This window comes from Etheostoma spectabile, chromosome 5 (genome assembly GCF_008692095.1).
Source record: "Etheostoma spectabile isolate EspeVRDwgs_2016 chromosome 5, UIUC_Espe_1.0, whole genome shotgun sequence".
In the NCBI taxonomy this organism is placed as follows: domain Eukaryota; kingdom Metazoa; phylum Chordata; class Actinopteri; order Perciformes; family Percidae; genus Etheostoma; species Etheostoma spectabile.
In genome coordinates this window covers 10,328,603-10,341,757 of record NC_045737.1, presented here as the reverse complement: position 1 = coordinate 10,341,757, position 13,155 = coordinate 10,328,603, and the positions used below count along the sequence as shown (strand labels likewise).

Sequence of the window (13,155 nt, the reverse complement as noted above, 5' to 3'; positions counted from 1 at the left end):
AGAAGACCAGGAAGTTTGGGAGGGTTTGATGCGCTACTTGAAAAGCTAAATAAAAACTGTAGTTATATATATTGTCTTGTTTTTTTGTCTTGGAAACGACATGAAGCCGCTAGTAGCCCGAACAGTTGAAAAGTGAGAATAGTGTAGATCTGTCGGTGTCGGGCTAGATGGTTGTTTAAGCTCCGTTGTTTCTGAAATACACCTCCCGCACATATGTTGCCAACAAACGCGGCTTAAGAACTGACGTCTCTCAGAAATCAGCGGTTCTGGTAACCACGTCACCTTTTGGTATCGCCTCGGCTCGCTTGGAACCTCGACTGAAAAAAAGTACTAAAAAAAGTACCAGGTAGCAGGTCCCAGGGACTTTTTTTCGTAATGAAAAAACAAAAAAAGCGAGTAGAGCCGAGGCGAGTCGAGTAGATACCACGCAGTGGAAAACCGCCAATAGTGAACGGGACTTTACCGAGCAACATCTGTCCTACCTGAAGAAGTTGTCGGTGTGGCCCATGTTGAGCATGTAGTCCTTCCCTCCGACCTCCTGCAGATGCAGGGCGATGAACATCGGCCTGTGGCTGCGGATAGTCTGGGACAAAGCCGCAAAAACACGTCTTACGTTACAGATTAAGATTAGATTAGTTCAACTTTATTGTCATTACACAGGTACAAGGCAACGAAATGCAGTTCAGGTCTAACCAGAAGTGTAATAGCAGCAGGTGCAGGATATACACTGGTTCCATAAGGGCAGGACATGGATAAGTACTGAATAAATATAGAAATGAATACTATTATAAACAGAATGTTACAGATAGATTTGTCCTATGAATATAATATATAGATAACTAGGATTGTGAACAAAATTTACAGCCGGATATGTACTGAATATAATATGCAGGTGGATATTACTATAAATAGAATTTTTACAGATATGTACAATTAACATAATATACAGATGGTCGTTACTATAACAGAGTTTACAGGTGAATATGTACTATACATATATACAGATGGCTATTACTATAGACATTAATGAGGAGTGAAGGGGAAATCTGCGTGTTACAGGATTAGCACTGTGTTCCCTAGGTTTGACTTCAGATTTAAGGCTTTTTCACATGTTTTTGTGTCTAAGTGAGTGATGGGAACAACAATCTTTGACATTGGTCCGGTATTTAGCGATATCGCTGCAGTCGGCACCAGAGAAACAAGCTTCACTGTAAGGTAATGGGGCAATTGTCCAACTTGTATTTACCTTCACTAAAGTGCTCATTTTGCTGCTGACAGGCTCAGGTTAATATTCTAAGTGTCTGACAACATTATGGAAAGGATCCCTTAAGTGGAAGACCATCAAATCCTCTTTGAGACCTTTCTGTTTAACCAGAAACTGCTCTGAAGTTGCTAGCGCTAAACCCACCAGACTCCATTATAAAAACAGTACTTTTAGCGTGTATAGAGCCAACATATTGTCACATGTAAATCGGTAAACTATGTGTTTATTTCAACAAAAACTAGAGTTGGGATAGTTGGAAAAGTGGAAAGCCAACCCAACATGGCTTTTCATAGTTTTATTTTGGGTTTTTTCAACTTTGAATGAAGTGTACTTTACGATGCTAAAATTATGGTTTATTTACATGGAGTCTGGTGGGTTTAGCAAACCCAATTTTGCAACGCTTTGTTTATTCTTTAAGAGAAAGGTCGAACTCATTAGAAATCCTTTCCACGTTGACAGACACTTTGAATATTAACCTGATCATTTGTGATAATGTAAACCAATGTAATGGTGCCAGAACCAACTATGTTACATGGTTTTCATCTGTCTGAACTGCAGCAGTCTGTCCACGAAATGTGAGAGAGACATCCATGTGACACTGCCCGGGTGGAGTGGAAATACTAAATGGGTAAAACAATTAATTATTGATACGAGACTCAGGAGGTCCACACTCACCTGATACAATTCTTGTAGCCATTCATTTTGAATTTCACCCACCTGTAAAAGGACAAAGAGAAAAATCCATCAAAAGGCGGCAATCTTTCGAAAGGAATGGTCTAAAACAAGGGTGTCCAACATACAGCCCATGGGCCAGAAATGGTCCGCCAAAGGGTCTAGTCAGGCCCACTGGGTGCCTTTAAAGAGAAGTAATTAATTCCAAATTTACAGAATCCCTGACAGCGAGTTTTATATTAACCCTCCTGTTGTCTTCAGGTCAAATTTGACCCCTTTTCAAAAGGTTTCTCTATCAGAAATTTGGGTTTCTTTCAAACTAATTTTCCAAAAAAGTAACGTGGACGGCTCCCAGCAACGCTCCTCGCAAGATAAATACATAATAAGTTTACTACTTTCATTGAATTTGTGTTTTTTTGTCATTTTTTATAGCATTTGGAGAGAAAACAATTTGTAAAAAAAACTTTAAATAAAAGTGTAGAAAAAGAGAGAAATATTTCAATAAAAGTGACTAAAATGTGAACAAATGTCAAATAAAGTGACAAAAAAATTGAAGAGATGTTGAAAAAAGTACCAAAAATGTCAAAACAAAAGGTGACAAATGTAAAAAAAAAAAAAAAAAAAAAAAAAAAAAAAAAAAAAAAAAAAAAAAAAAAAAAAAAAAAAAATAGCTTTAAAAATTTTGGGGAAAAACCTACAGAAATTTCAAAAGGCTCAGAAAAAGTCAACAAAAGTGCCAAAATCATTGAGGGAGAGAAAAATGTCAATAAAAGTGACTAAAATGTGAACAAATGTCAAATAAAGTGACAAAAATGTAAAAAAAATGTGGAAAATGTAAAAAAACAAAAAAAAACTTTCAGCATTTGGGGAAAAACCACGAAAATGTCAAAAGGCTCAAGGTCAATAAAAGTGACAAAAATGTGAAAAGATGTCGAAAAAAGTAACAAAAATGTAAAAAAAAAAGAGTGACAAATGTTTGAAAAAAAACTAAAATAAAAAATAAAAAGCTTTAACAATTTGGTCGAAAAACCCACGGAAATTTCAACGGGCTCAGAAAAAAGTTGAAAAAGTGCCAAAATCATTGGAGGGAAGCCACAAAAGTGTCGAAAAACACGACCATCACCTTGATGAAAGGTTTTTCATTTTAATTTTTTTGTCGAAAAAAGTAACAAAAATGTGAAGAAAAAAAAAAAAGTGACAAATGTAAAAAGCCTTTAAAATGCTTTAAAAATTTGTAGAAAAAAACACAAAAATTTCAGAAGGTTGAACACGACCATCACCTTGATGAAAGGTTTTTAATTTTAAATCTTAACACGAGGGTTAAACATGCAGGAAGATGAAAACTCACAGGGAGGAGTCTGTGTTGCCTTGTGTAGCTGGAAACTGAACTAACAGCTGTCTTTAGAGTGAAAGCACAGGTACACAGGTACACAGGTACACAGGTGTACAAATATACAAATATTTACACCCACGTGAAAGGTCAAATTAAATGTTAACGGCACAGCAGCACTGGGGGGGGGGAACGCTTCCTGCTCCGGCTCTAAAACCGGCTTCTCCGGCTCCTTTAAAGAGCCCCAACGGCTCCTTAACCCGGGTACTCAAACACGCCGCAAAGCAACGCACAAAACCCCCCCGACGCCAGGTGCATGCATGTACCTGGCGGGACACGGCTTTGCATAGTGGATTTGCATGAAACTGGGGCACGGAGGACTGCAGCAGTCCGGCTATTCAGTCGATACATTCTACCTCACGCCCCCTGACTCAAACATAACCGGAAATATATATTATATGATATATGATTACATAATATTCTATCTATTCTACTAATATTAGATAGATAGACCGATGGATAATGGTATACATCTCATTAATTATAGCGAGAGATGCGATCTTTTTTGAGAGTATATAGTAGTTGGTATATATATATAGATGTGTATTACCTATACTATGGGTATACATTATATATAGATATAGATAGTATATAGATGTTATATACATCTATATACATCGTATAGTAGATATATCAAGAGTATATAGGATATATATCATTACAAAACACACACACACACACATAAATAATACATTATACGATATATAAGTATGTATACACATATATATATATATACATACATATTTATATATACACATCTATATATATATATAGATGTATATGTGTATACATCTCTCTCTCTCTCTATAAATATCTATCTATATCTTCTTGTTAAAGAGTAAAATCCTTTTAATTTAACATGAAACAGACTCAACATCTCCAACACACCAGACTCCATTTGAATAATCAGGACTTTTAGCGTGTATAGAGCTGCATATCTCCACATGTAAGTGGCTGATTTAAAGGTTTATTCCAACCAGACCAGAGTGCTGAAGACGAACCAAGACGGCTTTTTGATGAGTTGCAATTTGTCTTGTTTATACCATTTATATGTGAAAGGGAAGGTTTTGTGTAACAATAACATCTATTCAACGCAACAAGCTCACACAACAACTATGGCTCCATCTCCAGGAGACGGCTGCTGAGCCACAGAAATGTTCCTGGTGGCACCGAGTCGAAGAGACGTGACGTCTCGCAGGATAAAGAGCTCTGAGGCTCTCGGGGTCCCAGCGCTGTTAAAGGGGACGCCCTTAAAGGGGACGCCGTTATAGGGGACGCCGTTAAGGGTACCCTTGAAAGGGACCCGTGAAAGGACGCCGTGAAAGGGACGCCGTGAAAGGGTACGCCGTGAAAGGGGACGCTGTTTAAAGGGACGCGTTTAGGGACGCTGTTTAAAGGGGAACGCTTTTTATAGGGGTACGCTGTTAGTATAGGGCGCTGTTATAGGGACGCTGGTATAGGGACGCTGTTATAGGGGACCTGTTATAGGGACGCTGTTAAGGACGCTGTTATAGGGACGCTGTTATAGGGACCTGTTAGACGGTTAAGGGACCTGTAAAGGGGCGCTGTTATAGGGGCGCTGTGGGACCTTAAATGTCCCGTGAGGACGCCGAAAGGGTGACCCGTGAACGGGGACAAGCCGTGAAGGGACGCCGTGAAGGGTACGCCGTGAGGGGACGCCGTGAAAATGGGACGCCGTTGACAAGGGGACCCCGTGAAAGGGGACCCGTGATAGGGGGACGCTGTTATAGGGACGCTGTTATAGGGACGCGTTATGGAACGTGGCTGTTATAGGGGACTCTGTTATAGGGACGCTGTTAAGGGACGCGTGAAGGGGACGCTGTATAGGGGACGCTGTTATAGGGCGCTGTAAGGGACGCTGTTATAGGGACGCTGTTATAGGGTACGCTGTTAAGGGGACGTTAAGGGCCGTGGAGGGGACGCTGTTAAGGGGACGCTGTTACAGGGGTGGACGCTGTTTAGGGACTCTGTTATAGGGGACGCTGTTATAGGGGACGCTGTTATAGGGGACGCTGTTAAGGGGACGCTGTTATAGGGGACGCTGTTATAGGGGACCTGGTAAGGGGACGCTGTTAGACGTAGGGACGCTGTTAAGGGACGGTGAAGCGCTGTGCAGGGTCGGCCCTTTCTTTGCTGTTTTCCTCCTTTTTTGCATGCAGGGTTTGTGTATACCCATAGAGCCCCCCATCCCCCACAGGTTCTCTATAGAGCTCCCCTACAGGTCTCTATAGAGCCCCCCATCCCCCACAGGTTTCTCTAGGGAGCCCCCTTTTAGGTTTCTCTTTCTACAGAGCGCCCCCTACAGGTTTTCCCTATAAGCTCCCCTACAGGTTTCCTATAGAGCCCCCCATCCCCCACAGGTTTCTCATGGAGCCCCTTTTAGGTTTCTCTATTCACAGAGCTCCCCCTACAGGTTTCTATAGAGCTCCCCACAGGTTTCTCTTAGAGCCCCCCCCTACAGGTTTCCCTAGAAGCTCCCCCTACAGGTTTCCCTAGACCGCCCCCTACAGGTCCCCTATAGAGCCCCCCTACAGGTCATTAACCCGTTCCAATGACTCTGAAGCGTCTTCAGCTAACTCAAAATCTGCATCGTCCCCTTTAAAAGCACAGGGTATCCCGTGATGTTCTTCAGGTCTGATCCCAACGGGGGCGGGTAGGTCTGTTTACAGGATGTGGGGGGGGGGTGGGGGGGGGGGGGGGGGGGGGGGGGGGGGGGTCTCAGTCTGCAGAAAGCTCAATTCCCCCGGGAGGGGGGGGGGGGGGGGGGTGTATCATCTGTTTACATATCTCCCACATGGGATCTAACATGTTTTCATTAGAGACAGATCTGGAAACCGAAACATGGCCCTGAGCCAAATTTCCATGAGTGTAAAGAGCCCCCCCCCCCCTCCCCCCGCCCCCCCCGCCCCCCTCCCCCCTGCAGAGTCCAACACGCCTTGTAACCCTATAGACCCAACTAAAAGGTAATTACAGACTAGTCTCTTTACCCCGCTGGGGTCTGAAGGCATTTTATATATATATAGATAATATAATATAATATATATATATATATATAATATATAATATATAATATATATTATGTCACACTAATAACTTTAGTTTTACAGTTTATTTTTGGAATTTAGTATCAATATCCTCATTTATAAGGAAAATTACCTAAGTTGAGTTTAGTAAAGCAGAATTAGAATTATCGAGACTAAATAAAGGAAGGTGTTGTTGATAATCACAGACTGGAATATCAACTTTTACACTCAACACTATTTCAAAACACTCAATTTGTTTACATGCTATAAAATAGAATAAGACACCAATTAATGAAAGTAAGATTTGTACTTGCCCAAGAGCGTTGGACATCAATCATGTTTTTTGGGGATTAAAAAGAACATTGATATAGGACACAGACTCATTGACCCGAGACACACAGGGTTAATTGATATACAATTAGTTAATTGTTCTCAGTGTCTTTACAACTGGAAAGTCTCGAAAATTATATAAGCCAACAAGAAGGGCTTATCTCATGTGTGACTTTGCCTCTTAGGTTTGCTCATCCAGACCAAAACCAGTGTAGTGTTGGTGTGTGTGGTGTGTTGTGTGTGTGTGTGTGTGTGTCTACTGGCTTAATAAGTGCAGCGAGATGTGTATTTACTAAGCACTAAAAGTAGAAAGAAAGGGAAATATGACCGAGAATGTTGGGGTTTATGAACTTCTTCCTTCTCCTTTTTGCACATGTGGAATTTTTATTTAGTGACTTTCAATCATTTTGGAAGATTGTGCTGAGAAGTGCATGACCTTCTTTATCGGTCATTTTAATTATATACACAATATGTATGAATGCATATGTATATACATATTTTTATTTTACTAAAACTACTACTACTACTACTAACTTCTTAAAGCCCTCCTGTCTTCTCTGTGGCCTTTGTAAGATGTCGACTTCATTTACTGCCTTTAATTATTTAGTTTAATTGCTTTTATTGTGCAGGTATTATTTTTATTTGTGATGTAAATGTTGTATTTTTGTATTTTTGTGTACAGCACTTTGGTTGTTTTAACCCCTCATGTTGTCCATTGGGTCAAAATTGACCAGGTTTTCAGTTATTTATTTATTTTTTTGGCACAAAAAATGGGCCGTCGAAATAAGCGCTGAAAATGTCAACAATATAAACATCAAAATACTTTGGCAAAAAAACATCCAAAAAAAAAAAGCATCCACAACATTGAAAAAGTGACAAAAAAATGTCAGAAAAAATTATAATAAAGTTGAAAAAAAAGCGACCAAACGTTTTTTTTTTCCATTGTTGACGGGAAGATAAAATAAAGTTGGATTGGATTATATACATGTTTTATATTTATTTTTGAATTCTCCTTTTAGGGTATTTCCATTTAACCTGATCTCTGTGTTTCATAACAACATGTTAACAAACTTAGCTTTCTGTGTATTGAGGCTCAAATTTGTTCCAGATTAATGTGTGAAGAGATTATTCTGCCTTAACCCTTGAGCTGTCTTCCCGTTAACCATGAACTTCCAGGTCAAAATTGAAAATGAATTTTTTTTTTTTGTGCTTTTCCGATGTTTTTGCCGCTTTTTCTGATTTATTCGTCACTTTTTCCAGCTTTTGGTGCTTTTTAAAAAAAAACCTGAGCTGGTTTAATAACAGGTTTTACACTTATTCTTGGAATTCATGGTCAACAAAGCTCATTTATATCAAATTATACATATATTTTTTAGTTAAAAAGGCCGAAATTATGAATTATTTTGACTACTAGTTAAGATCAGAGGATGTTGAGTGGATCTAAGACGGGATGATGTCAAAGTTTAGTCCGGATACTGTTTGGAAACCATTAAAAACGCTATAAGATTAAATAAAATACCCCAAAAATTCAATGAAAGTAATCATTAATGTCACCTTAAGAACGTTGTATGGAATCATCCATGTTATTTTTGGGCAATTTGGTTGAAAGAAATCTAATATTTCTGATATAAACACTTTTAAATGGGTCAGTTTGACGCTCTAATTGTTTTGGTGCTTCAAATGAGTTAAAAGTATTGGGTTCACCTAAGTAATATGAATAAAATAGTAAATAAATGTCTAAAATATCATTTTTTTAATATTGCTTTTTGAGTAGGAGGGTTGTCAAACATGGCCGGTGCGTCTTTTGTCCTCAGAGGTTAAATCTAGGGCCACAACTAATAATTACTTTGATTGGTGATTAATCTGTTGCATTGTTTCTCTAAAATGTGAAAAATGTGGATCAGTGTTAACGCTGTTCTGTCTGAATGTGTTTTATAATTTTGTATTTGTGTTTATAGGACTTTTCCCATAGAAAATGATATGCTTCGTCTCATCCGATCGTTCCAAAACCCCCGAAGACGTCCTCAGATGTCTTGTTTTGTCCACAACTTGTTCACATTTAACAAGCTGGGATCAAAAGAGGGTCCACAAAGGACTAATTTACATAAATAATACTATTTTAGATAGTCTGTGTGACATGAAATGTCATGGATGTCTTGGGGAATATAACAAATGACAAGAGAAACTTATAAGTCAACTTAGCTAAACGCAAAGTGAGACCGGTCTGATGACCAAATAACATAAATAGACAGTTAATTTAATCAATATATGACTCTGTTCATGCTTGTTACCTGTAATATTCTGTTTATTTGTGCTGAATACAAACGGCTTCTCTTTATTCTGATGTAATGGATTTATCATCCAGGTTATTTTGTCTAGAGCAAGGGGAATGAGAGGGGGAAACGCCAGAGCAGGGGGAATGAGAGGGAGAAACGCCAGAGCAGGAGCAGGGGGAATGAGAGGGGGAACGCCAGAGCAGGAGCAGGGGAATGAGGATTGGGAAACAGAGCACGGGGACTGAGAGGTGGGAAACGCCCGAGCAGGGGGGGACTTAGAGGTGGGAAACGCCAGAGCAGGGGGGAATGAGAGGGGAAACCCTGAGCAGGGGGAATGAGAGGGGGAAACGCCAGAGCAAGGGAATGAAGGGGGAAACGCCATAGCAGGGTGAATGAGAGGGGGAAACGCCAGAGGGGGGAATGAGATTGGAACAGCGGCAGTGAATGAATGATGAAACACCAGAGTCAGTGGAATGATAGGGGAAGAGCGCCTAGCAGGGGGAATTGAGTGGAGGGGAACCGGCCTGATTCCAGGGGGGGGGTGGAATGAGGGGGGGTTGGGGGGAACCCCATACGCAGGTGTTTAATTAGAAATGGGGGGCAAACACCCCCAGAGCATAGTGCCAACCCAATGGAGGATAAGTGGGACTTTTTTTGTATGACTGGGGGGGTTGTAAAACATCTATTCTGTATAAATAAGCAGCTGTTGAGAGCTTCCAGTTGGGCATTTTCTGTAGTATTCTGTAGTGTGGAAACTAGGGTGAAATATATATTAATATATTAATATATAACTATATTGCAATATGTTCAGTGGCAATACTTTATCAATAGACTGGCGCCATGTATGGATACTTTATTATATTATATATTATATATTGTTGGTCAGTTTGTCCCATTTAGCAGCAATAAAATTGAAGTGATATGAACAAACAGATGAATGTTTCTTGCATTGCGGAATATTGCAATATGTTTAAAATCACAATAATATCGATATTGTATCAAGAGGCAACTGGTGATTCCCCCCCCCCCGCCTTGTGTTCACAAGTAAAAATGAACTTTTATATAACTTCAGTGGTCTCTGTCTATGCAAGAAAACAACAGCATTCCAACATATACCATTATAAAGACTAATGATGTCTCTTATTAGCCTGTAAGAGCACTACTCCTGCAGCCTGGTGTAGTTTTGTAGTTTTTGTAGTTTCTTCCTACCTTCCAGTCTACTTACATTGTCAAAGAGCGAGCCGACGTTCGCGGTGACAAGCAGCACATCAGTGTAGGTTTCCATGTTACCTTCTCCACCTTCACAAGGAAACTGTGGCCGAATGACAGACAGGCAGCCAGACAGCCAGACAGACAGGCAGACAGGCCTGCACCAGATACTCTCCAGCAGCTTATAAAGGGCTTAAATGTGCGAGCTCAAAATCGCGACTACTACTACAACAAGCAGCTACCGTTCAACTACACCAGCATCTCGCTGGCGACGCGCCGCGTCGCTTCTGGTTCAACCTGTTGTGGTCGTTATGGCGGGCTGTCGTGTCCGGTCGTCATCTTCATAAGCCACATCCATCGTCGAGTTAGTTAGTTTAACAGCCTACATGCGTGGGTTTCCACCTCCTCTCTCTGGGTTAATTGGACTAGTGGCTTCTTAGCGGACTTAAAGCAGCACCTGCTGCCTGTTGCCCGCCCTGACTAACGCTCAGGAACCCGGACCGAGGAGCCCGTCAGGCGGCGCTGGGTTGCGAACTCCGGGGCTCCGCCTCCGCCCGTTTACCCTTCCTTAAGTTTAAATATCGCCGCTGAGAGTGTAATAACCAAGGATAAAGACCAATAGATGGACTGTTATGCCAACACTTAATGGAATTATGTCAAATCTACTGTTTTATATCAATGGTAGTAACTTCCTCTAAAGATAAACCATCGTATTAACTGACAATCCCACAATATTTGATTGCCATGGAAACCTGTCCGTTTGCCAGTGCCAACGGGTCCTGGGAAAGATGGCGGAGCAGCTAAACTAATTTAAAATAAATGAAGTAATAATGGTTTGATTAAAAGAATTTGTCAGCTAAATCACCTGAACACAGGAATTTTAAACAGATATAGCTAAAAGTAATTGATAATACACGAAAGGTAGAAATAGCTACAACAATAAAAAGGGGTGAAGTTAACTAAAACTACTGACTAACCAGTTAAAACAGTTAGCTAAAACTACTGACTAACCAGTTGAAATAGTTAGTTAAAACTACTGACTAAATAGCTTATATAGTTAGCTAAAACTACTGACTAACAAGTTCACATAGTTAGCTAAAACTACTGACTATAGTCAGTAGTTAGTTACTACTAGGATGAGCTGATTTGTCATAGTTAATAGCTTTTGGCTAACTGTTTAGTCAGTAGTTTTAGCTAACTTTGCAATCTGGTTAGTCAGTATTTTTTAGCTAACATATGAGACTTTTAGTCAGTAGTTTTACTAACTAACTGTTGCAGGTATTCCAGTGTTTAGGTTACAGTAGTTTTAGCTAACTATTTAAACAGTTTTAGTCATCGTTTAGTGCTTGTGTGCTACCCTATATGAAGCATGTTAGTCAGTAGTTTTGCTAACAGAACATTTATCCAGTATTTTTAGCTAACTATTTCAAATTTAGTCAGTAGTTTTAGCTAACTATATGATCTATTTAGTTCAGTGTTGTACCTAACTATTTTTCAACTCTTTAAGCATAGTTTTAGCTACTATATAGCTATTTAGTCAGTCATGTCTAGCTAACTATTAAACGTGTTAGTCATAGTTTTAAGCTAACTATTTAAAACAGTTTAGTCAGTAGTTTTAGCTAACTATGGTGAACTTGTTAGTCCTATTTTAGCTACTATTTAAACAGTTTAACAGTAGTTTTAGCTAACTATATGAGCTATTTAGTCAGTAGTCTAGCTACTATTTAAACGTTTAGTCAGTAGTTTTAGCTAACTATTTAAACAGTTTAGTCAGTAGTTTTAGCTAACTATGTAACTTGTTAGTCCATATTTTAGCTAACTATTTAAACAGTTTTAGTCGTAGTTTTAGCTAACTATGTGACTTTGTTAGTCAGTAGTTTTAGACTAACTATTTTAAACCAGTTTAGGTCAGTAGTTTTTAGCTAACTATGTGAACATTTTAGGTCATTAGTTTTTTTGCTAACTATTTGAACTGTTCGTGTTCAGTAGTTTTAGGCTAACTATGTAAAAAACAGTTTAGTCAGTAGTTTTAGCTAACTATGAACTTGTTAGTCAGTAGTTTTAGCTACTATATACTATTTAGTCATAGTTTTAACTAACTATTTCAACTGGTTTAGTCAGTAGTTTTTAGCTAACTGTTTTAACTGGTTAGTCAGTTATTTTAGGTTATTCACCCCTTTTTATTGTTGGTAGCTATTTCTACCTTTCGTGTATTATCAATTACTTTTAGCTAATCTGTTTAAAATTCCTGTGTTCGGTGATTTAGCTGACAATTCGTTTTAATCAAACCATTATTACTTCATGTATTTAAATAGTTTACTGACTCTGCTCCGCCATCTTTCCCCAGGACCCGTTTGGCACTGAAACGGACAGGTTTCCATGGCAATCAAATATTGTGGGATTGTCAGTTTAACTACATGTTTATCTTTAGAGAAGTTACTTCACCTTGTATAAAACAGTAGATTTGACGTAATTCCTTAAGTGTTGGCAATAACAGTCATCTATTGGTCTTATCCTTGGTTATTTACACTCGCAGCGGCGATATTTAAACTTAAGAAGGATAAACGGGCGGAGGCGGAGCCCCGGAGTTCGCAACCCCAGCGCCCGCCTGACGGCTCCTCGGTCCGGTTCCTGAGCGTTAGTCGGGCGGCCACAGGCCAGCGATGCTGCTTTAAGTCCGCAGAAGCCACTATCCAATTAACCCAAGAGAGAGAGGTGAAACCCACGCATGTAGGCTGTTAAACTACTAACTCGACGTGGATGATGGGGCTTATGAAGATGACGACCGACACGCAGCCCGCCTAACGACCACAACAGGTTCACCAAGACGACGCGGCGCGTCGCCACGAGATGCTGGTGTAGTTGAACGTGCTGCTTGTTGTAGTACTCAGTCGCGATTTTGAGCTCCGCCACATTAACCCTTTATAGCTGCTGAGGAGTATCTGGTGTCAGTCCTGTCCTGCCTGTTGT

At 39.9% G+C, this 13,155-nt stretch overlaps 1 protein-coding gene across 1 annotated transcript in view; it reads right to left on the bottom strand.

Annotated features, from left to right (window-relative positions):
* inpp5l (inositol polyphosphate-5-phosphatase L) overlaps positions 1-10,904 on the bottom strand; it is a gene marked incomplete in the record, with an annotated part of 67,508 nt that extends 56,604 nt beyond the window's left edge. The window contains 3 exon segments of the mRNA XM_032516332.1: positions 483-583; positions 1,940-1,981; positions 10,202-10,904. Of these exon segments, the coding sequence (XP_032372223.1) occupies positions 483-583; positions 1,940-1,981; positions 10,202-10,261 (203 nt within the window).
* Positions 10,905-13,155: the final 2,251 nt, after the last annotated feature.